The sequence below is a fragment of the Elephas maximus genome, chromosome 16 (assembly GCF_024166365.1).
Source record: "Elephas maximus indicus isolate mEleMax1 chromosome 16, mEleMax1 primary haplotype, whole genome shotgun sequence".
Classification (NCBI taxonomy): Eukaryota; Metazoa; Chordata; class Mammalia; order Proboscidea; family Elephantidae; genus Elephas; species Elephas maximus.
The window spans coordinates 54,980,257-55,006,634 of record NC_064834.1 but is presented as its reverse complement, the minus strand read 5'-3'; the positions used below and the strand labels follow the sequence as shown (position 1 = coordinate 55,006,634).

At 49.9% G+C, this 26,378-nt stretch overlaps 1 protein-coding gene across 2 annotated transcripts in view; it reads right to left on the bottom strand.

Moving 5' to 3' along the window:
- The window catches only part of NEURL1 (neuralized E3 ubiquitin protein ligase 1), a 74,916-nt gene that overhangs the window by 23,815 nt on the left and 24,723 nt on the right, over positions 1 to 26,378 (bottom strand). The window contains exon 1 of one of the 2 annotated variants that reach the window (XM_049855851.1): positions 11,146 to 11,226. The exons of the other annotated variant lie outside the window; for it this stretch is intronic. Within the exon in view, the coding sequence (XP_049711808.1) occupies positions 11,146 to 11,179 (34 nt within the window). The 5' untranslated portion in view covers positions 11,180 to 11,226. Of the gene's footprint in view, positions 1 to 11,145; positions 11,227 to 26,378 lie in introns of those variants that run through there. 2 annotated transcript variants of the gene reach the window in all.

Below are 26,378 nucleotides of genomic sequence, written 5' to 3'. Positions count from 1 at the left end.
CCAGGCCCCAGAAGGGCTATTCCCTGGGTGCAGATCCCTTGCCAATTCCAGGGCTGGGTAGGATTCAGGGTGGATCAGGGCTGGCGCAGGCCCAGACACCCTGGCTATAGCAGAGCAGATAGAGAAGAGGGGTTGGGGCACCCTGGTCCCCGGAGGGACAAGATGCACCCAGACCTGTGGTTTCACAAAGACATGTATGAGCACACACATACCTGTGAGCACATGAAGGTAATCATGTGGGCGGGACCCAAGGAATCACACAAGTACACGTGTACAGTGCGCACGCACACGTATGCATGCACACATAGATGCACAAAACAGTACACATAAAACACACCCACCACACATGGAGCATCTAATGATAATAAGGCAGCCATTTATTTACCAAGCATTTCCACATCCCAGGCTCTGGACTGTTTTATACACACTTTCCCATTCTATCCTTTATAGCAAGCTTATGAGGTAAGGAGGGATAATATCGTCCATTTTATCCATGACGAATCTGAGTCTCAGGAAGATTAAGTGACTTGCCCAAGGTCACACAGCCAGCAGGATGGGAATCTAGGAGCCAAATGCAGAAAATCTGACTCCAGGGCCTGGGTCATTAGTCCTTATGCATTAATATCCAAGCAATTGCGGGTTTGGTGTGCTGGATGCATTTTTTAATGCACATTAAAATATAGTCATTACTATCTTATGGGGGAACCCTGGTGACACCAGTGGCTAAGCATTCAGCTGCTAACCAAAAGGTCAGCAGTTCAAATCCAGCAGCTTGCTCCTTGAAAACTCTATCGGGCAGCTCGACTCTGTCCTACAGGGTCGCTATAAGTCAGAATCTCCTCAACTGCAATGGGTTTGGTACAGGTTTTTATCTTAGAGGGCAGTGAGTTTATGTTAATGGGGGAGGAATAATTCAGAAAGGGAGGGTGAGAATGGTTGCACAACTCGAAGAATGTAATCAGTGTCGCTGAATTGGATATGTAGAAGCTGTTAAATTGGTGCCTGTTTTGCAGTGTATATTCTCAACAATGACAAAATAAAAAATTTTTAAAAGGAAAAAATGTAACAAAAAGTTCACCCACGTGCTACCTAAAGGCATCTCACATAGCACACTGAGGGACACATGGCATTCTAGTCTATTACGCTGCCTCCACAATACATGTGTCTGCTACCGAAACACAAAAATGAAAACCATGTTCTCAGCTCTCATACATTACTGGTGAGATGTAAAATGGTACAGCCAATGTGGAAAATGGTTTGGCAGTTTCCTATAAACACCTACCATATGACCCAGCAATCCTACTCCTGGGCATTTACCCAAGAGAAATGAAAACATACATCCACACAATGACCCGAATGCAAATGTATAGCAGCTTTATTCATAACAGCCGTAAACTGGAAACGACTCAAATGTCCTTTAACTGGTGAATGGATAACAAAATGTGCTACATCCACACAATGAAATACCGTTGTTGTTAGATGCCATCGAGTCGGTTCCAACTCATAGCAACTCCATTTACAACAGAACTAAATGCTGCTCAGTCCTGCTGCAGAAGACCTCTTTAAAGTGTTAAAAAGCTAAGATGTCACTTTGAGGACTAAGGTGCACAGGACCCAGGCCATGGTATTTTCAATACCTTCATATGCATGCGAAAGCTGGTCAATGAATCAGGAAGACTGAAGAAGAATTGATGCATTTGAATTCTGGTGCTGGGGAAGAATATTGAATATACCATGGACTACTAGAAGAAGAAACACATCTACCTTGGAAGAAATACAGCCAGAGTGCTCCTTAGAAATGAAGATGGCAAGACTTCGTCTCACGTACTTTGGACGTGTTATCAGGAGGGACCAGTCCCCGGAGAAGGACATCATTCTTGGTAAAGTAAATGGTCATTGAAAAAGAGGAAGATCCTCAACATGTTGGATTGTTACAGTGGCTGCAACAATGAGCTCAAACACAGCAATGATTGTGAGAATAAAACACTACTCAGCAGTAAAAAGGAACACAGTCACTGATAAACACGGCAACACGGATGAACCTCAAAAGCACTTAACTAATAGAAAGAAGCCAGAGTCAAAAGACTGTATATACTATATGATTCCATTTGTATGACTGTCTGGGAAAGGCAAAACTACAGAGATAAAAGATCAGTGGTTGCCAGGAGCTTGGGGGAGGGGAGAAATTTGACTACGAAAATGCAAGAAGGAACTTTTTATGGTGATGGCAATGTTCTACATCTTGATTGTGGTGGAGGTTACCCAACTTATGTTATTGTTGTTAGCTGTTGTTGGCCCCTAACTCATGGCAGCCCCCTCCACAACAGAACAAAACGATGCCTGGTCCACCATAATTCTTATCCATAGGGTCTTCACTGGCTGATTTTTGGAAGTAGATCACCAGTCCTTTCTTCCTAGTCTGTCTTAGTCTGGAAACTCCACTGAAACCTGTTCAGCATCATAGCAACACTCAAGCCTCCACTGACAGGTGGGCGGTGGCTGTGCCCGAGGTGCATTGGCCAGGAATTGAACATGGGTCTCCCACATGGCAGTTGAGAACTCTACCACTGAGACACAGCATCTAATGCTAGAGCTCATTTCCCACAGAGTACAAGATGGCAGACTTAGTGGGGAAAGGATGTGTGGAGGAGAGGCTGGGTATCCAGGCTGGGGGAGCAGCAAAGGGCCTTGAGACGCTGAGCCTGTGGGTTGCACAACTGTTCCACCAGTGGCAAGTGGTCCTGTGCCACCTGGCTCCCCACAGAGCTCCCAGGGAAGGCCGCCTTAGTGACAGCTTTACAAGCTTCTTGGGAGCCATAGTGGGGGCACCCCCCTCCATCGAGGCTGCTGCTGACACAATGGAAATTCCCCCTCACAGCACTACTCCTTCTGGGCATTTATGAGCTGCCAGACACAAGCCTGGCCAGCCCCTGGTGTGACCCTCAGCCAGCTCTGGATCACATTCTTGCCTCTCACTGGGGTCCCAGAGGAGATGCCTGAACACCAGCTACCTCCGGAGTGACCTCCCCACTGCCCTCACTAAGATGCTCTGCCCCAGAACCATCCTGGTAGAGTCCCAGGGTGGGCTCAGCTGGGCTGACAAGGACAGTGACCAGCCTCTACTCGGCTTAATAGGTAGTCTTACTGCACATCCCCAACGCCCCTGAGACAGACCCTCAGAAGTTAAGTTACATGCCAAGGTCACCTGGTAAGAGTGAAAAGCCCAGATCTGAACCCAGGCCTGGCTGCCTCCAACCCAGCACCTAGTCTGCCATGCCGTAGGTTCAAATCCTGGCTCTCACTGTGAGACCTCTGGGATTTTCCTCATCTGAGGTGATCCTTCAAGGGTTTCTTATAAAGATTAAGTGAGATAGTGCATGTAAAGCTTAGTAAATGGTTATTGTTGTTAATACTATTACTCTTGATGTCACTCCAAGTTTTCCTACCTCAATGTCTTTGCTCGAGCCATGCCCCCTGTCCCTCATATCTTTTCTCCCAGTCCTCCCTGCACCTCTCCAAATCCTACCCATCTTTCAAGGCCCAACTGAATCCCACAGAGCTCAGGAAGCCCCTGGGGCTCCTCAGCCCTCTGGGTCCTCTTGTTCTGATCTGAGGTCCTGAATACCAGAGCTGACATCATCATTTGCACCTCCTTCGAGGGAGGCTTGTCTCACTGGACAGTGGAGTGGGACAAAGAACAGGAGCCCTGGAGGAAGGAGGCCCTGTTTTCAAACCCTGGCCACACCACAAATTTGCTGTGTGACTCTAGGCAAGTCGCTTCACCTCTCTGGACCTTGGTTTCCTTCTTTGTTAGTCTGAGAGCTATTGTGAGGACCCAGTGAGTTCAGAGATCTATTAGAATTTTGCAAACTGTAACTCCCGATTCCAACATATAAGGCTTATTTTTTCTTATTATTAACAATAGCAACAACACCATCCCTATTGGAAATGATCAGCTCATTCAATCAACCCAGTAGGAGGCTGGACACTTCTGTCTTATCTGACCTCAAAAGCCCTAATCGCAGATTACCAGGGTGGCCCTCATTTGGGCTTGCTCATAAGCATTAGTTGAACAGGGCCAGTCTGGGGGAAAGAACATGGGAGACAGAAGGGAGGTGGGGAGGACAGATTTGGAGGGGGCTTGGGTGCTTTTTTTTTTTTGGGGGGTGATAGAGATGACTGCAGAAATGAACTTTTCAGGGTTCCTTGAAAGGGCCCACCCCCCTCACCTCCCTCTTGCCTCCAGGTCTTGGCCCAAGCCAATTTTTCTGCTGAGAACCTTTCCTTCCTCCTTTCCACCTGAGTACCTGCCTTTCTCTCACTCATCCTTCAGATCTTCATTTTAAAACCCACTTTTGGGATCACAATAGAGGGTCCTGGACAGAGCTGGAGAAAAGTGTAGAACAAAATTCTAACTCAAAAAGAAGACCAGAATTGCTGGCCTAACAGAGACTGGAGAAACCCTGAGAGTATGGCCCCTGGACACCCTTTCAGCTCAGTAATGAGGTCACTCCTGAGGTTCACCCTCCAGCCAAAGATTGAACAGACCCATGGAAGAAAACAAGACTAAAGGTATGCACCAGCCCTTGAGCAGGGACTGGAAGGCAGGAGGGAACAGGAAAGCTGGTAATAGGGAGCCCAGGGTTGAGAAGGGAGAGTGTTGACATGTTGTGGGGCTGTTAACCAATGTCATATAACAATTTGTGTATTAACTGTTTGATGAGAAACTAGTTTGTTCTGTAAACCTTCATCTAAAGTACAATTTAAAAAAAGAAAAAAAAAAAACACTTTCTCCCAGGAGCCTCTCTGAGGCCCAGCTCAGGTTAGGGGCCACCATGGACCTTCAGGTCACCCTGCATCAGAATTACCATCACGGGGCAGCCTTCCTCAACCCCAGCTGGGGCATGGAATTGAGCCCAGATGCCCTAAGGCAGCCACACACACACATACGCTGCGTTAACTTGCTCTTCTGCATGGAGAATGGCGCTGGTGTGCACCATCCTCCTGACAAGCGAGAAAATCGTCACTCCAATCGTTTTCTGTGCTCTGCAGCACAGCTTCCTGACTGGAAAGGCTGAAGTGTTCTTTATGTCTGTCTATCTCCCTGGTGGAAACCCTGGTAGCGTAGTGGTTAAGTGCTATGGCTGCTAACCAAAAGGTTGGTAGTTCATATCCACCAGGGGCTCCTTGGAAACTCTATGGGGCAGTTCTACTCTATTCTATAGGGTCACTATGAGTCAGAATCAACTCGGTGGCAATGGGTTTTTTTGTTTTGTTTTCTTTTGTTTTTTGTCTCCCTGGTGGACTGTGAGACCCTGAGAGAAGAGAGCATGTCTGTCCTTTTTTCTGCTGTTTCCCCAGTGCCTAGCTCAGAGTACAGGGGCAGGTGCTTAATGAAAGTTGGTAGAATTGCCAGAATTCCATTCTTCAATCTACTGATCAGTTGGCAAGTATCTAAGGAACTTTGTGCCCTGCCTGTGTCCTGTGGAGAAATTAGAGACAAAGAAAACAAAAGAAAGCAGCTTCCTTCACCAAGATCCCACTGTACATGCCCTACAACAGCCCTGCCTGCTCAAGAACCTTCAATAGCTCCCCAGTTGCCTGCAGGAGAAAAGAAGGGGGAAAGAAAGGCCATGAGGGTTCATTCTTTGTGTATCAGACATTGCACCAGATGCCTTTCAGATACAGTCTCATCTCACCCTCTCAATTCCCTAAAAGGTAGGTATCTGTGGGAGTAGCCTCTAAGATGGCACCAATGATCCCCACCTCCTGGCATTCATGCCCTTATGTAATCCCTTCCCCTTGAATGTGGGCTAGATCTAGCAACTAGCTTCTACTGAATAGAATGCAGGAGATGAAATGCAATGTCACTTCCAAGATTGGATTATAAAAAGACTGCGGCTTCTGTCTTGGTTACTCTAGCTCTTGTTCTTTCTTCGATTGTTCCCTCTGGGAGAAATCATGTGTCATATTGTAAGGCAGACCCGTGGAGAAGCCCATGTGGTGAAGGACCAAGGCCTGCCATTAACCATGTGAGTAAGCTTGGATATGGATTCCAGTCGAGCCTTCAGTTGAGACCACAGCCCCAGCCAATAACTTGCCTGCAACCTCATAAGAGACAAAGGCACCAAGCTAAGCTATGCCCAGATTTCTGACCCACCGAAACTGTAAGATAATACATGTGAGTAGTTTTAAGCCATTCAAATTTTGTTAATTTGTTATGCAGCAATAGATAACTAATACGGTATTAATAGCCCAATTTTACAGATAAGGAAACAAAGGCTCTTGGAGGTTAATGATTTACCTAAGGTCACATAGCAGATAAGCAGCAGATCTGGGCTGTAAACGAATCTGTCTCACTGCACAGCCCTCCCCAGCAGGCCCCTGCTAGCTGGCCAGCATGCTCAGCCCCCTCTCCCCTACACGACCCTCCCCTCCATCCAGGTCAGTGTCTTGGGGCCTCTGCAACCCACACGCATATCCCTTCATCATTTTTGGCCTGGGCTTAGGGGTCACGTTAGCACCCTGCCATCACCCCCAGAGTGGCCGGCTATGTACACAGCAGCTCCTGCCACTCCCTGGAAGGAATTCATGACGATGAGGTGGTGAGAGAGGGCGACAGGGGGTGCATAGGACAGGCATCTTCAGAGCCAAGTTAATCTCCAGCTGAGCCTTCTGCTCTCACTCACACTGCAACATCCCAATCTCTGACATTTCCCACAGCCAGATGTGCACACAGCTGTGCCTCCCAAAATCCTCTCTGCTGGGAGAGGGACCAGCTCCTCCTTCTCCCTTCCCTCTGCCCCACCCTAAGATTCCAGAAGGGGATTCCAGAGATAACTATTCTGGGCTCAGCTCCTGTCCCTGTCTTCCCACACCTTCCTGAAAGCCCCTCAGGCCTGGAAATGAGGGCAAGCCCTGCCCAGGCTCAGTCACAAGGAGCTGCACACCACACACACCATCAGCCTTAGTTCCCCTGATACAAATCCACACTCAGCCATGGGTACATGCGTGCGCACACACAGATGGTGGGTGTACATTCAGTGCTGGGGGCCAAGTCCCGGCTGGGGGATGCAGAGGATGAAATCGGGGTCCTCGGGGGCAGCCAGGTGCATGAACGTGGGCACTGATACCGGCACACACATGCCTGGAGGAGCCTCCATGAAACATCCAGAAAAGCATCCTCCATTCACAGAGCGCACACTGTGCGCAAGGCACACTGCCGTTTGACTCACTCACTTCTTCTTCCTATAAGCCTACGAGGGAAATCTTACCGTTTCCAATTTACAGAAGTGGACAGTGAGACTCAGACAGATGTGGGGACTGACCCAAAGTCACACAGACAGTAAGAGTGAAGCAGGATCCACACTCCCACCAAGAACACCCGCCTCCCCTTCCCTTTGCATTCCAAGCTTTGCCTGGCCTCAGGGCCTAGCTCAGGTCTCATCTGATGGCTCCATCCCACCTGCCCCTTCAGTCCACCTTCAGCTCCAACTGCTACATGATCCAGCCGGACACGGGCCTGCACCCACCCTCTTCCCTCTTACCCATTCACCAAGCACCTACTGTATGCTCATGTGTGCCAGGCACGGGCTGAGTTAGGAAATACAGAGATGAATCAACCTGACTCACTGGCCCAGGACCCACAGGTGCACAAGGGGTGTGGATGAGTGCATACATCGGTCCACACACACATCTTCCAGCCTCCAGGGATCACCTTGGCCTAAGCCTCCAGAGCTGCTGCCAGGAGACAGGTGGCTCCCTTGGGGCTAATCCTGAGTCCCATAAGGCCATTTGATGCCTCCGCCCCTGCTGCCTGTTTGAGAATTAAGGAACCCAGAAGCAGAAGTAGGAAGCTGGCTGCAGAAGGAACAAGGCCTGTTTTCCCCTCTAAGCCGCCGCTGGGTTAGCTGTTGCCCCACTCTGGGGCCACCGCAACCGCCTTTGTGAAACGAGAGAGTGGGAACCAATCTCTCAGGTCCCTGCACCCTGACATCCTTCGTTTCTAGGGTTTGTTAAGTCCAGAGACCAACCTGGGAGTGACATGTGTCTCTACTCCTGTGTCTGCTGCACATGTGTGTGTCACCCACACACAACCCCTCAGCCCTGGAGGGAGTGTTGAGGGAGGCAGAGAAGGGAAGGGAGGAGAGGGGAGGGGAGAGGAGAGGAGGAGAAAGGAGGAAAGAGGAGGGGAGGGCTCCTAACAGTTCTGACTCCCTCAGTGCAGTCCCCACCCCGCCCTCCGCCATCCTGCCCCAAAGACTGGGAACAGCTCTGGAAATCTGCCGGATGAAAGAGATCAAGCATGTAACTGCTGAAACCATTTTCCAAATGGGAATTAATTTCTGCCATCGGTTTCCTGCCAGGCTGGTCCCAGAGGAGCCCAGCTCCTCACCACCAGCTCCACCACACACACACAACACAGGCGTGCACACTGACACAGAAACACAGACATCTACAAAGTAACAAGGACATGTCAAGCATGGAGGGCCTCAAATGTGGGTGTTCACACATGGAAACAGACACAACAACACACATAGATATGCAACCACACAGGTACACAAACAGAGACGGCCGACTCACAGGCACACGACCATTACACCATGTAAACATAGCCAAAACATGCACACAAACACACACTAGATAAACCCACACAGGGTCCTGGGTCAGCCACCACTACACTCCCCTTGCCTCTTACTTTAACTCAGCAATCTGAAGACCCCGAGGCCCCTAGGAAGGCACAAAACCTCTGCACCCCCACTCCCCCCATTCACCACCCACAAGGAGGAAACCAGAACAGCCAGTGTGCACTGACCACACAGGCACAAGTATGTGAGGATGTGGGTGTGTTCGTTCATGTGAGGACTTACATGCATGCAAGGGTTCAGGCTATGGGGCTACATGGGCATAGGGGACCACCTCTCCAGAACCCTCGATTCCCTCTTCCTGTTCATGGCCTGTTGAGGCAGAGCCCAAGGCCAGCTTAACAGAGGCTCGTCTGAGGAGGGTGATCTTGCAGGGCATGGAGGCCAAGGGAGATAGCACTTTGATTATTCACCAACAGCTACCCAGCCTGGAGGACAAATTCCTAGAGTTCTCAGTCCACCCCAAGCTATCCTCCTGTCCCCCAGGGGAAGAGGGAGGGGAGAGGACCCCAGCCTTGGAATGCCTTTCTAGGCCTTCTTGATTTTCCCATGTGAACCGTTCTACACATATTGTCTCATTTCATCCTCACAACAGTCCTATGATGAAGGTACTATTATTTGCCCCACTGTCAGATGAGAAAACTGAGGCTCAGGAAGATACCCGCTCTCACCACACAACAAAGAAAGTGGCAGAGCCAGGGCCTGAACACATGTCTGTCTACTCCAGACCGTGAGCCCTTGACGGCCATATGCCATTGGTCTCAGGGTCTTCATCCCCTACAAAACCTATGCTCCAAGGCAGCCAGTGGGCAGTGTGCTGTGTCCTGAGTCCACTTTGAGGGCCTCTCTGTTCTTCCCAGGCCACCCACTTGTCCAAGTCTGACTCCAGCGGAAAATGCCAATCTGTTCCAGACCCTCTGCCAACAGGGCTCGCTGGGGCCAAGGAGCCCTGAGAAGAGTTCCCACCCCACAGACAAGCAGGGCCAGGCTCAGGTCACCACAGCTCGAGTCTCAGGCCAAGGCCCATGCCACTGGCACTGCCCCTGGCCTGGCTCCGGATTATGTGTCTTCCAGGGCCTTCCATCTGTCACTTAGCCCTCCAGGCCCAGGACGAAATTCATTTCCTTTTAAGAGAGCCAATGGTTTGCTTTTCCCATGTCTCCTTCTCTGCCTTTTTTTGTTTTTGTTTTTAATTAGAAATTACTCTCCCAAAGTCCAGAACCTAGAAAGGGAGAAGCCACCTGCCCACCAGTCCTGGCCACAGCTTCCCACCCACTCTTCCACCACCCTCCTTCCTTCCCGGCCTCTCCAAGGTTTCTCTGCCCAGTAGACTCAGCAGATGGACACTGCCCCATCTCCTAATACCCAGCCCAAGGGGAGAGGAGGGGACTTGGGGGAGTGTGGCAGGGACTCCCCAAGGTCAGCCCATGCTGTCTGGCACCAGCCAGTTTATAAAGGAACCCAGTTCCTGGGGCCCAGTGTTGACAAAACAAGTCCCCAGGAAGGCTCCCCGCTTCTGGGTCTGGTACCACAACATCGGCCGTGTTGCCCCCAAAACATGCCACATGTGTGCAGGGTGGGGCCCAGCTACAGCTGAACAGGCCTATGAACAGCAGGGGCCTCAAGGGAACCCCACGGGCACACACCCCCTCCCTGTGCTGCTGCTCTCCAAGCTCAGACCCTCCCTCCTCTCCTCCAGGATAACGCCCCCCTCCCCACAAGAAGGAAAGCAAACAAGACCACAGCACTAGAGCCGGGGTGGGAAGGGGGCAGGAGCTGGGACAAGCAGGCGCCCTACAAATGCGCAGCCAACCAGTGTGCCTCCCTTCTGCTCCTCCACCTGCCTGCTGTCGGTCTGTCTGACTGTGGACATGAACCCCAAGTGTGGGAAGTTTTTGGCCTCCCAGGCAGAGCACATGCTTTGAGAACTGAAGTCAGACAATGCAGGGGCTGTGACTTCCACACTCATGTGGTATGCACAAACTGGCACAGGTACACACCCACAGACACCTCCGATGCACATTCACAACAGACATGCAAGCACGCACATGCACACACGCGTGTGCCTGCACATCTCTCCGAGGCTTCATCACGGAACACGGCTCTGACCTCCACGGCCCACATCCCAGGCCCCACAAACAGGTCCCCCTGCTGTCTAAGTGTTTGGCCTCAGCAGGGGAGAGGGAATACAAACACCCAGGACCTCACATCCCACTTGGGGGCTTGTCAGCACCCCAGGGAGGTACGAAGACAAGGAGCCTTCTTGGGGAGACTCAGCTGCCTGACCTCCCACGGCTGTCAGAGACAGCCCCCCTTTCTCCTCTCCCCAGCTTCCCCTTGTTGTCCCCCACTCCAGTGCCCGCTGCCCGGAGCCCATCAAAGACTGAGGAGGTGGAGGGGATGAGCATGCCCTCCACCCCAGCACCCCTCCACTCCAGCCTCCCCAAATGGTCCCCGGGCTGGGGGTGGGTGGACCCCCAAGCATCAGCTGAGGCCTTACCTTGGACGGTACTCCGGGTGATCTGTCCCCCCATCGTGGGCAGCGGGCAGCGCAGCCACCTCCGTTTGGCTGGCCAGCCTCGTCACCGAGCTGCCCTGGCTGCCAGCTCCCCTCCTCCTCCCCCAGCGGCCGGCATGGCAGGGCCAAGCCGCAGCCCCTCCCGCGCCCCCAAGCGCTCCCACCCGTGAGGTGGCCCCACACACGCACACACCCCTCTGGCCCGCTCCCTGCTGCCTCCTAGCTCCCACCCACTCCCGAAGCCTCCCCCGCCTCCCGCACTGGTACAGGCGATGGGATCTGTCATGTTTATTTACATAAGGAGGAGGAGACTGGAGGCTTCCTGAAATAGCCGGCTCCAGAAAGCGCTGGAGATGCCCCAGTCCCAGCAGACACATACAGACACACAGACAGGCTGCACGCTTTGCCCATCACACACCTCATCCCCAACACAGGCAAACATGGATGGAGGGGCATAGGCGTGTATCTGCCTCACCAATCACCCAGGCCTACACACATATTCATTCCTCACACGGCTTTATGCAGCTACTACACACAGACCCTGGGCTAGGCGGGAGGATGTCTGGTGAGCACAACAGACCCTGGCTCTGCCCTCAAAGGGTGTACAATCCAGGTAGTGGAGCTAACAAAACGCTAACACCGTTTCTACCTTCTTCCAGGCACCTTTCCAAGTGCTTTGCATGTATTAACTCCGTCTGTCCTCAGGCTGAATAACGAGGGCGGCACTATTGTTACTATCAATAGGTGCCATTATTATTAAAATCTTACAGATGAGAAAACTGAGACAAAGAGAAGTTGCCTACCTAGAAAGTAGTAGGGCTGGGATTGAAATCTACACAGTCTGGCACAGGAATCCACACATTTGTCCCCACACCAAACTGTCCCTTCATTCATACACATGCATACACACACCCCCCAATATATAGAGACCCACACTCTTCAACTACCCCATGTCACACGCAAACACAGGCACACTCAGCCACCTGCCACACACCAGACACATGTGGACTGTCCTCTCTAGCACTAGGTGGGCCGCTGGGCACCCAAATTATCCTCAAAAGAGCAGCCACCATGCACTGAGCACTCCCTGTGTACCAGGCACTGTGCCTGCACCACCTGGTTTATATCCTACGTGGGAGGACTACTATTATACCCCTTTTACAGAAAAGAAAGTGGAGGCCCAGAGAGGCTAAGGAACTTGCCGGAGGTTACGCAGCAGGTCAGGGGCAGAGCCAGGAGGTCAGTTGCAGGCTCTCCTCAGGACAGGGACCTCTCCCAATATGACAGGACAGCTCTCTCCTCCCAGGCCCTAGCCCTGTCCCCAGGCCCTGTCCTCAGTGCCAGAGAGCTGGGTTCCCAGGGAAAGGTCTGGGTGGGGAGGGAAGACCAGTGGGTGGGCAGGAGAGCAGAATCGTAGGGGTGGGGAAGAAGCATGGGAAAGGAGGGGGCTACAGCCTATCAGATGGAGCTCAGAGGCCTGGCCTGGGGAGCTGTGACGGGCTGTGCTAGGCTCTGAGCCCCCAGCAGCTACCACCCCTGCATGGGCCTGGGGAAGAGGTGTGGTGTGGAGAAGGGGAGGGACACTAGGGCCTGACTGGCTTCATCAGCCAGAGCGCTGGGCAGCCCTTGGTGGGACAGCCACAAGCCCAGCGTGCTAATCCTCCTCCCAGAAGTGTGCCTGTGAAGCTGCGACACCCAGTTTCACACAAGGCAGCCCCCTTCCTAAGGCACCTGTACACGTGACTGTGCACAGTCCCCTCTACACACACAGACACACTCCCTGGCATACACACCTGGCTCACCTGGGGGGAGGCCAAGTCAGTCTGACCAAGAGGAAATAACTCAAACTCCTTTTGTAGGCTAAACATCATAGTAACAGCAAACAATTACAAGGTCTTACTGTGTGCCAGACACTGTTCCAAACACATTACATATATTAACTTGTTCAACCCTAAGAGATAAGTTGTATTATAATGCCCATTTTACAGATAAAGAAACAGGCAAAAAGAGGCTGCTCTGGGGACTGTTCCTGCAGCAGCAGGTTCACCCTTTCACCCTGAGTGCCTTTTGTTGCACATGGCTGGGCCCTTCCCCACTCACACATCCACACGTGGCCATCGTGGTCTTCTCATGACCCAGCATCCCCACGCCAGCCTCCTTCCCACCTTGGCTCCTGTCTTCTCCCTACTTGAAATGTCCCCTTTCAATCCAGCTGGCACTGGGACCACCTCTTCTGGGAAGCCTCATGGTACCCCAGGTACAGAGTAGGCCCCCCTTCTTGGAGCTTGTCTCTCCTCTGAGCTCCTGAGCTATGCCTCTCCCAACTCTTGTCTTACTCTACCCTACAGAGATAGCCATGGCCTAGCTGTGGCCTTCTGTGCTTGCCCCGGCTTTTCCTGGGTGTATCTCAACAATTCAAATCAACCAACATTTACCGAGCACCTACACTGTACCAGACACCAAGCTATGCCCTGGGGATGCAATGGTGATCAACAATAGGCAGGCCCTGGCTCTCATGGGCTTATAGTCTAGAGGGAAGCAAATGCTTATTTAGTATTCTCACTAAGGAACATATGATGACAATCCTAGAAAAGTATTTTGAAAGAAAGGAGCAAGGTGCTCAGGGCTCAGGGCAGGCTTCCTTGAAGAGCAATGGTGAAGGCAAGATCAGAAGGATAAGTAGGCATGTCCATGTGTTGAGGAGGTAGGTTAGGGGAAGGGTGCTCCAGACCATGAGGACAGCATGTACAAAGGCCCTGTGGCTGGAAAAGCAAGAGAAGCAAGGCTGGCATGACTGGAGCAGAGAGAGCAAGGAGGAGCCTGACAAGCCAAGGTGGTCTGGGGACACACCAGGTGGGTCTTGAAGGGTAGGTTGAAGAATCAGGTCTTTTTCTGAGAGCTATAGGGAACCCTCAACAGATTTCTGCAGGGAGGCAACAAGTCCAGACCTGCATTTCAGAAAGATCACTCCGCCATCTGGTACGGAGAATGCACTGGGGAAGGCAAGAGGCGCCTGGGGAGAATGAGGTGGCATCCAGCAGGGTTGGCCTGTTTCTGCCTGGGCTCTGCACTCCTCAGGCCCAGCACCATGCCCCACAGAGCCGGCACCCAGAAAATATCCACAGACAGGACTGTGAGGAAGTAACCAAGCAGGGATGGGGGCAGGGTAGGGCTCAGTGACCTGGAGGCCTCTCTCTGGCCACTTGAGCCTGGGTCTGTGAAAATGGAGTGGAGAAGTGGGGGGGAGCCTGGGCCAACCCCTGAGCCTTCACAGCACCACTGTCTGAGGGGGTTTTCCAGCTCTTTCCCACACTCCCTTCCCATATTTAAATAGGAAGTGGCAATGTCCTGTAGCTAAGGCTTCCCTCCCCGACCTTCCCCAGAGCCTTGTCTGGCACCCCTACAGAGGAGGCAGCCTCACGAGATGGCAGCCTGAGTCGCAATCCTTCTCTGTTTTATTCATTGGGCATCACATAAAATTTCATTTGGCAAAAGGATTCTGTCACTAAAAGGGGTTAGAAAACCACTGAACTACATCATTCATTCATTCATCAAGCATTCAATGAATGCCAACTATGGCCCAGGCATCAGAGCTATAAGTGGTACACAAGACCCAATGCCTACCCTTCAGAAGCCAATGGTGTAATGGGGAGATGGACAAGGCAATTCCAGGTCCCCGCGGAAGCCCTCTGGGATCAAGGAATTAGGTTCTTTTGGCTAAATCATCTTAGTGTCCCTTTCTGTGCCATACTTTGGAAAGGATATGAAAGGGGAATAGAAACTCTATAAGAAAAGCTACAGAAGGGGTCCATTTATTTAATACTTTCCATGAGCCAGGCACTGTGCTAAGCATCTCACATGCGTAGTCTCACCGAATCCTCACAATATGCCTTTAGGAGTTATGATCATCACTATTTTGTAGTCTATAAAACAGAGGCTCAGAGGTTTGTTATCTGCCCAAGGTTATACGGAAGGGAAGAATCGAGCTAGGGTTCGAACCCAGGCCTGCCTGATATCGAAACTCATGCTCTATCCAGAAAAGTTCAAAGGACAGCAGATTCTTTTGTTTGAAGAACAGAAGACAAGTGAGGATGAGCCTTATCCTTAAGGAATTGGGTTTTATGTGGAGGCAAAGTCTAGTTATTTTCCAGTGGAACGAGGGTAGCATCCCTGAGATGGAGCTTAAATGGAGGCAGGGGAGACTATGAACAGGCATAAGCTGGACTTCCTGTCCACCCACAGGTGACCAAGACCAGAGCTAGAGATCCTATCCTGCAAATCTTGGAGAAACCAGAGCCTCTAGGTGGAGGCTGTAATACCTCAAAATCGACAGGGAAAAAACAGGGCTGGATGTGCCTTTGAGGAGTTCCCTGGACTGAAAGAATCCCTGTCAGACTTCAGGCAGAAACCTTCTCCCTGCCTGGCTAACTCCTGGCTGTATTTCCCTCTGGCCTCATCTGGGGAACTTTGTCTCCTTGGCTCTCTGAGCGTATCCAGCTCCCAAGACCCTCCCCATCACAGTCTCCCTCTTCTCCCTGACATTTCCCCATCTCCTGACCCCTTTCTACTGGCTCCTCTTCCCTGTTTGGTGCCATCTTGGTTTCTATGCTGGGCTACCTAGCTCAACCCTTTCCTCACCAAGTTCTTTGTCATCCATGCCCCTCAAGGACCAACCCCAGGACACCCTCATTCCAAGGCTGAAACCTGCCCTCTCAGAATTTAAAGTCTAAGGCAGGCCCAGAAACTGCAGTAAATAACATGGAACAAATCCACTGGCCAGTGGAAACCATCAGAATCACAGACTCCAAGATCTCTCATGAGGACCAGTCTCTATCTTCAGGCAAGCAAAGAAGTATCGTGTTCATTTTACAGATGTAGCAAAGGAAGTCTAGTAAGTTGCAGAAACTTTCCCAAGGTCACACAGTGGACTTGAACCCAGGTTTAATGTCTTCTAGTTTTTTTTAGTGCTATGTTTAATATGACATATAGGTCAGGACATCAGGAGGCGGAGAAGGTCAAACTGGATAAGGAAGAATGGATAACTTCTTTTATTGGGGTAGGGAAAGGCTAGCATCTGGACAGGCCCAAAAAGAGAGGTCAGGGAGGGAACAGGGCCCTGCTGGGGAGGAGCTGGGACACAGCTCCTGGTTGCTATTGTGTTTTTCAAATCAAGAACAAGGGATAATTTGATCGAGCTGATGAGTCACCTGGCATTTGGGGCTTAAGGCCAGAGCCATGCTCCCTAACCTATTAAGCAGGCTTTTAACCCTGGGGCTGGAGAATGGGGAGCAGGAAACCCTACCCCAAGGCTTCCTCTCATGCCCAGAACCAGGACAAGAGTGGAGGCTGCTGCCTATCTTCTGGAAGAGAGGGAGATGTGGATGGAGATGACAAAAACAAAGAGAGAGAGTGTGAGCTGCATGCTGCAGAAAAACTGGAGCCAAGGAGCCCATAGGGTGTCCTCTGGGACTGGGATAGGTGCCCCAGCAGTGACAGCTGCCAGCCGCCCAGGATGATGGGAACACAACAGGTGCAGAGGCAGGGGTGGAGACTGAAGGGGAATCTGAGAAAAAAGCCTGGAGCTGGGTGCCCCTCCCAGGCCCTGCGCCCACTGCCAACGGCCCTTTCTCAGAACCTCAGGAGACAAAGACGCACCTACTCACGCCCCTAGGCTTGGGCTGGAGGGCCAGCCTGCCCTGCCTGCACTGGACAGAGGGGTCACGGTCCATGCTGAGCAGAAAGGAAAGAAGAAGAAACCAGGTTTCTTTTCCCAGGACAGAGTGTGCCAGACGCAGCCCACACCCACAGAGCCCCCAACTGTAAGCAAACATTTGCCTGTGATAAGATCTGTGTCACCTGCCAGGAAGGGTGGATGGATGTGCCCACCCCACCCAGGTGGAGGTTGGGAGTTTAGCCTTAACATCAGACAGGCAGGCTCTACTCCCGTGTGACTGGGCAAACTACCTCTTCTCTCACAGGGAGATAGCATGCTTGTGAGGACTGAATAACAATGTCTGTAAGCCACAGTGCTTAGCTCATAAAATAATAGGTATTTCTATTGAATTCTCACTTTCCATGTGGGGGATCCAGGCTCGGTTCCCAGCCAATGCACCTCATGCGCAGCCACTGCCCATCCGTCAGTGGAGGCTTGTGTGTTACTGTGATGCTTAACAGGTTTCACTGGAGCTTCCAGACTAAGACAGACTAAGAAGAAAGGCCTGGCAATCTAATTAAAAAATCAGCCAATGAGCATTTACACAAAGCCAAAAGCCAACATCATCCTAGATGGGGAGAGTTTGAAAGCATTCCCCTTGAGAACGGGAACCAGACAAGGGTGTCCTTTATCACCACACTTATTCAACATTGTGCTGCAGGTCCTAGCCAGAGCAATCAGGCTAGATAAAGAAATAAAGGGCCTCCAGATTGGTAAGGAAAAAGGAAAAGTACCTCTATTTGCAGATGACACAGAAAGCCCTAAAGAATCCTCAAGAAAACTACTGAAACTAATAGAAGAGTTCAGCAGAGCATCAGAATACAAGATAAACATACAAAAATCAGCTGGATTCATCTACACCAACAAAGAGAACATCTAAGAGGAAATCACCAAATCAATACTATTTATAGTAGCCCCCAAGAAGATAAAATACTTAAGAATAAACCTAACCAGGGACGTAAAAGACCTTATAAAGAAAACTACAAGACACTGCTGCAAGAAACCAAAAGAGACCTACGTAAGCGGAATAACATATCTTGCTCATGGATAGGAAGACTTAACATTGTAAAAATATCTATTCTACCAAAAGCGATCTATAGATACAACACACTTTTGATCCAAATTCCAAAGACATGTTTTAATGAGATCAAGAAACAAATTACCAACTTTATATGGAAGGGAAAGAGGCCCCGAATAAGTAAATTATTACTGAAAAAGAAGAACAAAGCGGGAGGCCTCATTCTACCTGATTTTAGAACCTATTATACTGCCACAGTAGTCAAAATGGCCTGGTACTAGCACAACAACAGATACATAGACCAAGGGAACAGAATTGAGAATCCAGACATAAATCCATCCACATATGAGCAGCCGATATTTGACAAAGGCCCAAAGTCAGTTAAATAGGGAAAAGACAGTCTCTTTAACAAATGGTGCTGGCATAACTGGATATCCATCTGCAAAAAAATGAAACAAGACCCATACCTACTCATGCACAAAAACTAACTCAAAGTGGATCAAAGAGCTAAGTATAAAATCTAAAATGACAAAGATCATGGAAGAAAAAATAGGGACAACGTTAGGAGCCCTAATACATGGCATAAACAGTATATAAAAGATTACTAACAATGCACAAACACCAGAAAAGAAACTAGATAACTGGGAGCTCCTAAAAATCAAATACGTATGCTCATCCAAAGACTTCACCAAAAGAGTAAAAAGATTACCTGCAGACTGGGAAAAAAGTTTTAGCTATGACATTTCTGATCAGCGTCTGATCTCTAAAATCTACGTGATACTGCAAAAACTCAGCAACAAAAAGATAACCCAATTAAGAAATGGGCAAAAGGTACAAACAGACACTTCACTAACGAAGACATTCAGGTTGCTAACAAATACATGAGGAAATGTTCACAATCATTACCCATTAGAGAAATACAAATCAAAACTACAATGAGATTCCATCTCACTCCAACTAGACTGACATTAATCCAAAAAACATAAAATAATAAATGTTGGAGAGGTTGTGGAGAGACTGGAACACTTATACACTGCTGGTGGGAATGTAAAATGGTACAACCACTTTGGAAATTGATATGGCGCTTCCTTAAAAAGCTAGAAATAGAACTACCATATGACCCAGCAATCCCACTCTTTGGAATATATCCTAGAGAAATAAGAGCCTTTACACAAACAGATGTACACACACCCATGTTCATTGCAGCACTGTTTACAACAGCAAAAAGATGGAAACAACCAAGGTGCCCATCAATGGATGAATGGATAAATAAATTATGGTATATGCACACAATGGAATACTATGCATCGATAAAGAACAATGATGAATCCGTGAGACATTTCATAACATGGAGGAATCTGGAAGGCATTATGCTGAGTGAAATTAGTCAGTTGCAAAAGGACAAATATTGTATGAAACCACTATTATAAGAACTGAAGAAATAGTTTAAACAGAGAAGATAATATTCTTTAATGGTTACGAGAGTGGGAAGGGAGGGAGGGAGAGAAGTATTCACTAGCTAGTAGACAAGAACTATTTTAGGAGAAGGGAAAGACAACACACAATACAGAAGAGGTCAGCACAACTGGACTAAACCAAAAGCAAAGAAATTTCCTGAATAAACCAAATGTTTTGAAGGCCAGAGTAGCAAGGGCAGGGGTTTGGGGACCATGGTTTCAGGGGACATCTAAGTCAATTGGCATAACAAAATGTATTAAGAAAATGGTCTGCATTACACTCTGGTGAGAGGCATCTGCGGTCTTAAATACTAGCAAGCAGCCATCTAAGATGCATCAATTGGTCTCAGCCAACCTGGAGCAAAGGAGAATGAAGAACAGCAAAGACACAAGGTAATTATGAGCCCAAGAGACAGAAAGGGACACATAAACCACAGGCTTCAGCAGCCTGAGACCAGAAGAACTAGATGGTGCCTGGCTACAACCGATGACTGCCCTGACAGGAAACACAACAGAGAATCCCGGATGGAGCAGGAGAGCAGTGGGATGCAGACCTCAAATTCTCGTAAAAAGAGCAGGCTTAATGGTCTGACTGAGACTAGAAGGACCCCAGAGGTCATGGTCCCCAGACCGTCTCTTAGCCCAACGCTGGAACCATTCCCAAAGACAACTCTTCAGACAGGGATTGGACTGGACTATAAGATAGAAAATGATACTGGTGAGGAGTGAGGTTCTTGGCTCACGTAGACCCATGAGACTACATGGGCAGCTCCTGTCTGGAGGGGAGATGAGAAGGCAGAGGGGGAAAGAAGCTGGCCAAAAGGACACGGGAATACAGGGTAGAGAGAAGGAGTATGCTGTCTCCTTAGGGGGAAAGCAACTACGAGTACATAGCAAAGTGTATATAAATTTTTGTATGAAAAACTGACTTGATTTGTAAACTCTCACTTAAAACACAATAAAAATTTTTTAAAATCAGCCAATGAAAACCCTATGGATCACAAGGGTCTGGTCTACAACCGATTATGGGGATGATGCAGGACCAGGCAGCATTTCATTCCGTTGTGCACGGGGTGGCTGTGAGTTGGGAGCCAACTTAACGGCAGCTAACAACAACATTTCTATTGATGTTGCCGTCTGTTCAGAGCCCCCAGAGAATTCAGGAATCCAGGTAGAACCTGGAGGGGCTAAGGTCCCTGGCCCAGCCTTAGAGAGGAGTGACTTAGGATACGAGTACTTACGCAAAATTAAAGTACATATGTTAAGCTGAAGAGAAGACATGGGAGGATTTGCTTCAATAGTTAATAACCAGCCATCCTCCTCATCATCATACCACCATCTATTTAGCACTTACTTACCTGGCACCAGTCACTGCTCTAAGCTTTAAATGTATTATCACAGGCGCACCTTATACGCAAATGCAATTTTAAAGTGCTACATAACAGTAGGTGCTTCTAAGCAAGTGGATTAAACATCGTTCCTTGTCACCTGATTAGCAGTCTGTTTTTGTTCAGATGCAGAATGAATTATAAGGAGTCCTGGTGACACGACAATTAAGCACTCAGCTGCTAATCGAAAAGTGGGCGGTTTGAACCCACCTAGCAGCTCTGCTGGAGAAAGACCTGGTGATCTGCCCTTGTAAAGATTGAAGCCTAGAAAACCCTATGGGGCAGTTCTGCTCTGTCGTATGGGGTCAGTATGAGTTGGAATCTATTTGTCAGCACCCAATAATAACAAGAACAACAGGATGGATTCTAAACCTAAAGCTATCCCTTACACTAATGATCACAAGTGAGAAATTACTAGGGTCTGAATTACTGAGATTTTTTTCCCCTAAATTATAACCTTGCTAGGGAAGGTAAGGAAGAGCAGACAACGAGATATTTATGGTGGGGGTGGGGGAGGAGAAGCTGAGAGATGAGGAGACCCAGGCTTGACGCAGGAGACAGGACACACCCACTGGAGCAAGACATGAGCCTGGTCCATCAGAAATGCGTAAATACACTCTACTGATCCCGGTTGGACCTACACGGATTATGAGAAAAGCTGGCAGCTGATGGCAGGAGGTTAAATCCTTCCTCTGCGCACAGAGATACCCCTCCCCCATCTCTCTGTCTCTCTCCCACACGCACAGCTCCCTGTGCCTACCCACCAGCCAGCAGAAGCTAGCTCTCGGCTGGGAAGCCCCTGGGCATCCTTCAGCCCACCATCCTGCCTCTGAGGAGTCCTGCTTTCTCCGGCTCTCTCAGGCTTCCTGCCCCTCCCAGGCCCAGCTTACAGAGAGAGATGCCAAGCCCAGGACCAGCTGACTCAGGCCTCCACTTCTACTCCCCTGCCCTGGCCTGCCTCCCACCCACTGCTGGGGCCCCACACTCCAACACTGGCCATCAGCAGGTATAAGGAAGTGATGGTGCAGGACCCTTCAGGGGCCCAGGCCCTGGGCACTACCAGTAGGGCAGCCAGACCCCAATGATCTGACGACACCAACTACTACTCATTGCCACTACTAGAGAGTGTTGTCTACACTAGACGCTTCACAGTACAGATGGTGGCTAAGAGCAGACTCTGGAGTCAGAATACCTGGGTTAAAATCCCAGCTCTGCCACCTAAAAATAATGTTTATTTTCGCATCTGTAAAATGGAGTTGATAATAATAGGGCTATTGGGAGAGTGAAATGAGTTGAAACATGTAGTTGCTAGAATAGTGCTATGTACGTGATAGTGCTATTGATGAGGTCATCAGTCCTGAACACAATACAACAGGCCTTATCATTACTCTGCCTCACAGATGTAGAAACTAAGGACAGAGCTGAGAAATGGTAGAAGTAGGATTTGACCTCAGAGGCACCAGAGCCTGGAGTCTTACCACTGCATGGTGCAGCCCAAGGAGAGTGGGAAGAGGATGCACGCCACTACTGCCAGCCAGGAGAATGGGCGCAGCCTCCATGAGGACCACCCTGGGGACACACAGGGCTCAGGCTAGATCAGGCTGCAGGAGTGGGACTGGGCTCTGGGAAGGCATTCATCAGGGAGAGAGGCTGAGCCATGAGCCCCAGGAGCTATCTGAGGGTAGGCAGCACCTGAGGTCTCAGAATACCCAGCCCAAGAGAGAGGCCCCTGCCCAAAGCTGCTCCACCAGTTGTCTGGGGATTTCTGGCCCCTCAGAGACCTTCAGTGCCACTGGGCCTAGAAAATCTCCTCATCTGTGGTCTCTGACCTGGCCAGCAATGGGGGCCCCAGCATTTCTGCTTCCTGCAAAGATTATGCAGGTTAGTGCCCAAATCAAGAAAACTCCCATCTACCACTACCCACTGCAGTCGAGTCGATTCCAACTCATAGCGACCCTATAGAACAGAGTACAACTGCCCCGTAGAGTTTCCAAGAAGCGCCTGGTGATTCGAACTGTGGACCTTTTTTGGTTAGCAGCCATAGCACTTAACTACTACGCCTCCAGTGTTTCCCATCTACCACTAGGACCTTGAAACACCTGCTCTGGGCCCCCAGAAAGAGGACAGCACTGGGATCTCGGTACCTTAGTTGGGGAAACTGAGTTGAATACTTTGTCCAGGCCATACAGCTAATAAGCTGCTAAGCACATCTACCTGACATCAGGGACAAGCCTTGCCCCTCTGCCGTGTGGCTCTCAGAATAAAGACCTGGGTCTTAAAAGTTACAAAACAGCCATAATTTGCTGAGTACCCTTAGGTAAATCAATCCCCTCTCTGGGCCACAGTTTGCACACCTGTAAAATGGGCACGTTGGATTCAATGATTTATAGCTCTGAAGCAGGGTACATTGAATCAGGGATGTGGGAGGGTGGTCACTTGGGGAGAGATATTCAGGAATTTTGCACTGCCTGAAGCAGCAGCCCCTCCATCATTCCTCTCCACAGCTCCACCCAGGTCTGGTGGAAGACCAAGGATGGTCCAGCAGACTCTTAGCGGGGTATCACTACGTCTCAGTCCTCTTTCTGACCCCACTCTACATGGGTACATCCCCAAGGACCCTCAACTTGGTCTACCCTTTGAGTTCTACTGTCCAGGCCAGAAGTCTGGGTGTAGCCTGGACTCCTCCAGCCAAGCAGTCACATGTCCTCAAATCCATTCCCTCCTTTTGTTCCTTAGCTACTACCACAGTTTAGGCCACCAGCACCTCTCCAGTCTGGACAATTATTCCAACAGTCTCTGACCTCCTATCTCTTTGCTTGGGACTGCCAGGGTGACCTTTCTGCCTGACTAATCTGGCTGGGTCACTGCCCAGCTCAGAGCCCACAGTGGCTCCCAAGCACCTGCAGGATGAACTTGACCCTCCTTTGTGGGGCATTCAAGGCCCCCAGTGAACTGGCCTCACCTGTGTGGGAGAAAGTCATGGAAAGTGAGACACTTGGGCCATGTGAGCCCATGTGTCTGGCCTCACCTCCAGTGACTTCCGTACGCTGTCTACCTGTCCTTCATGTACACCTCCACATGGCATGCTCTCAAATATCCACGGCTCTTTGAATACTGCTCCTCCTCCTGAAATGCCCTTTTCCCCACTGGCCACTCATACTGCAAACTCCTACCTTAACTTCATCCTGCAGCTCACGGGGCTCTTTCCTTTGAGGCCATCCCACTGCCCCAGGGCAGATGAGACCTTCCTTTTCCCAGGTCTGTCCAGCCCTTTGTGCAGCCCCTAGCACTGCAATGACCTTGCTGGATGGCAAGGGTCCCCTTCCCATACTGGGAACAACCTGAGGCTAGACAGGTGTCCTTCTGTCTCTGGATCCCCTGAACCTGATACGGTGGGCACTCATTAATCCTCGAAGTATATTTTATGAGGGAAGGAGGCAGAGGGAGGGAGGCTGGGGCTGATGGGCCATGGTCCTTATTTTGCCTTCATCTGCTCCTTCTCTAGGCTTCAGGCCTAAAGTCACCCCCCGCCCCAGCCTCAATGCCCCATGTCACTGTGGACCGAGTGGGACCTGCAGATGACAGCCTGCCCAGCCCATGACCTCACAGCCCCAGGGACAGGCCCCCCTGTTGCCTCTGCACTCTCAGCAGCACCAGCTGGTGCTCAGGAGGAAACAGCCAAGAAGCCAAGCGGCCAGGTGTGTACCTGAACACCCAGGAACCGGAGGGCAGAGCCTTATCTGACCATCTTCCCTGGAAGCAGCAGGAGAGCATCCACCAGCCCCCAGGCGCCCACTGCGGGACCACAAGAAGGAGATGCTGGAAACGGATGTGCCTGGCTCCCTCCCAGCCTCTCTCCCGGATTTAAGCGGCAGGAAGGAGAGCCCCTCCGACTCATTTGCATAAACCATTTATAGCAGCACATTCAAACCCACGCCTTCCAAGAAGAAAAAAAGCCCACTGCAGTTCCCTGTGGCTTCCCAGTCTGTCGTTTTCATTCGCTTTTGTTCTGTTTTAACGACAGGAAGCTGTGTTCAGACGCAATCTCTACCCCGGGTGCTCCTGGCCGTGAAGAAGCCAAGTGTTCCCTCCCCTGTGAATGCCGAGGAGAAGCAGCTATCCCTCGGGCGTCAGTGATTACCGTTTGCAAAGCCGGAGCACCCACAACCTCGTTTCATTTCCCGGTAACCGCAGAAGGTCGCTATTGCCAACTCCCATTTTACGGATGAGGAAACTAAGGCTCAGAGAGGTTAAGTAATTTGCCTGACCCACACAAAACTAGTAAGTGATTGTAGTGGACACGGTGACTGACTCCCCAACATCTATTCTACCCCAGCTGAGGTTGCTATTCGCTGCTGTTGAGTTCGTCCTGACTCAGGGTGATCCCATGCACCACGAAACAAAATGCTGCCAGGCCTTGTGCCATCCCTGTGATCGGCTGGGATCTGACCGTTGCAGACCATACGGTTTTCACTGGCTGATTTTCAGAAGCAGATCACCAGGCCTTTCTTCCTAATCTGCTTAATCTGGAAGTTCTGCTGAAGCCTGTACAGCTACACAGAAGCTGCCACTGACAGAGGGATGGTGGCTAAGCAGGAAGTGTATTGGCTAGGAATCGAACCCAGGTCTCCCCCATGGAAAGGGAGAATTCTACACTGAGCCACCAATGCGGCTTCATACCCCAGATGATAGTGGATCGCAACCCTGGCTGCACCTTAGGATCAACTAAGGAGGCTATGAAACCACAGATGCCCAGTCCCCACTCCAGACCAATGAACTGAGAAGCTCTGCGGCTGCGGCCTGGGCGTAGGTGTTTTTAAAAGCTCTCCAGGTAGTTCTAATATGTACGGCCAGGGCTGAGAGCCTCTGGTATAAGCCAATCACATTGCTTCTGTTCCCCTTGCCAGTGAGTGGGTCAAGGATGCCATGTGACCTACTGCTAGCCAATGAGGCACAAAGGGAAGTCTGGGCCACTTCTGAGAAAGGTTTCCTTGCTCCTCAAGAAGAAAACACAAGAGAGGTCTTTCTTCTTCCTCTAGATGTTGTGTCCGGTTAATTGCTCTGGTCTTCTTGCTACCAGGAGAAAGCCATCCCAAGAATGGCAGAGCAGAGACATGGAAATTACCGTATCCTTTGACCTCATCTTAGAGCCCTGATTCAATCAACCCTGAAATCCACCCACCTGTGGACTTGCAAAGCACATATCTAGTAAAGGATACAAAATATATAAAGAACTCTAAAAACTCAACAATAAGAAAACAACTCAATTTCTTAAAATGGACAAAAATTTGAATAGACACTTCACCAAAATAGATACATAGAGAGAAAACAAGCACATAAAAAAATGTTCAACATCATTAGTCAGGGAAATGCATATTAAAACCACGATGAGATACCACTAGACGCCTATTAGAATGAATGACTAAAATTAAAATGATTGACTATGCCAAGTTGACAAGGATGTGAAGAAACTAGAACTCCCATATACTGCTGATGAAAATGTAAAATGCTACACCCATCTTGGAAAACAGTTGGCAACTGCTTTAAAAAAGTTAAACGTACATCTACCATACGATTCAGCCATTCTACTTCTACATACTTATCCCAGAGAAAAGGAAATGCATGTCCATACACGGACT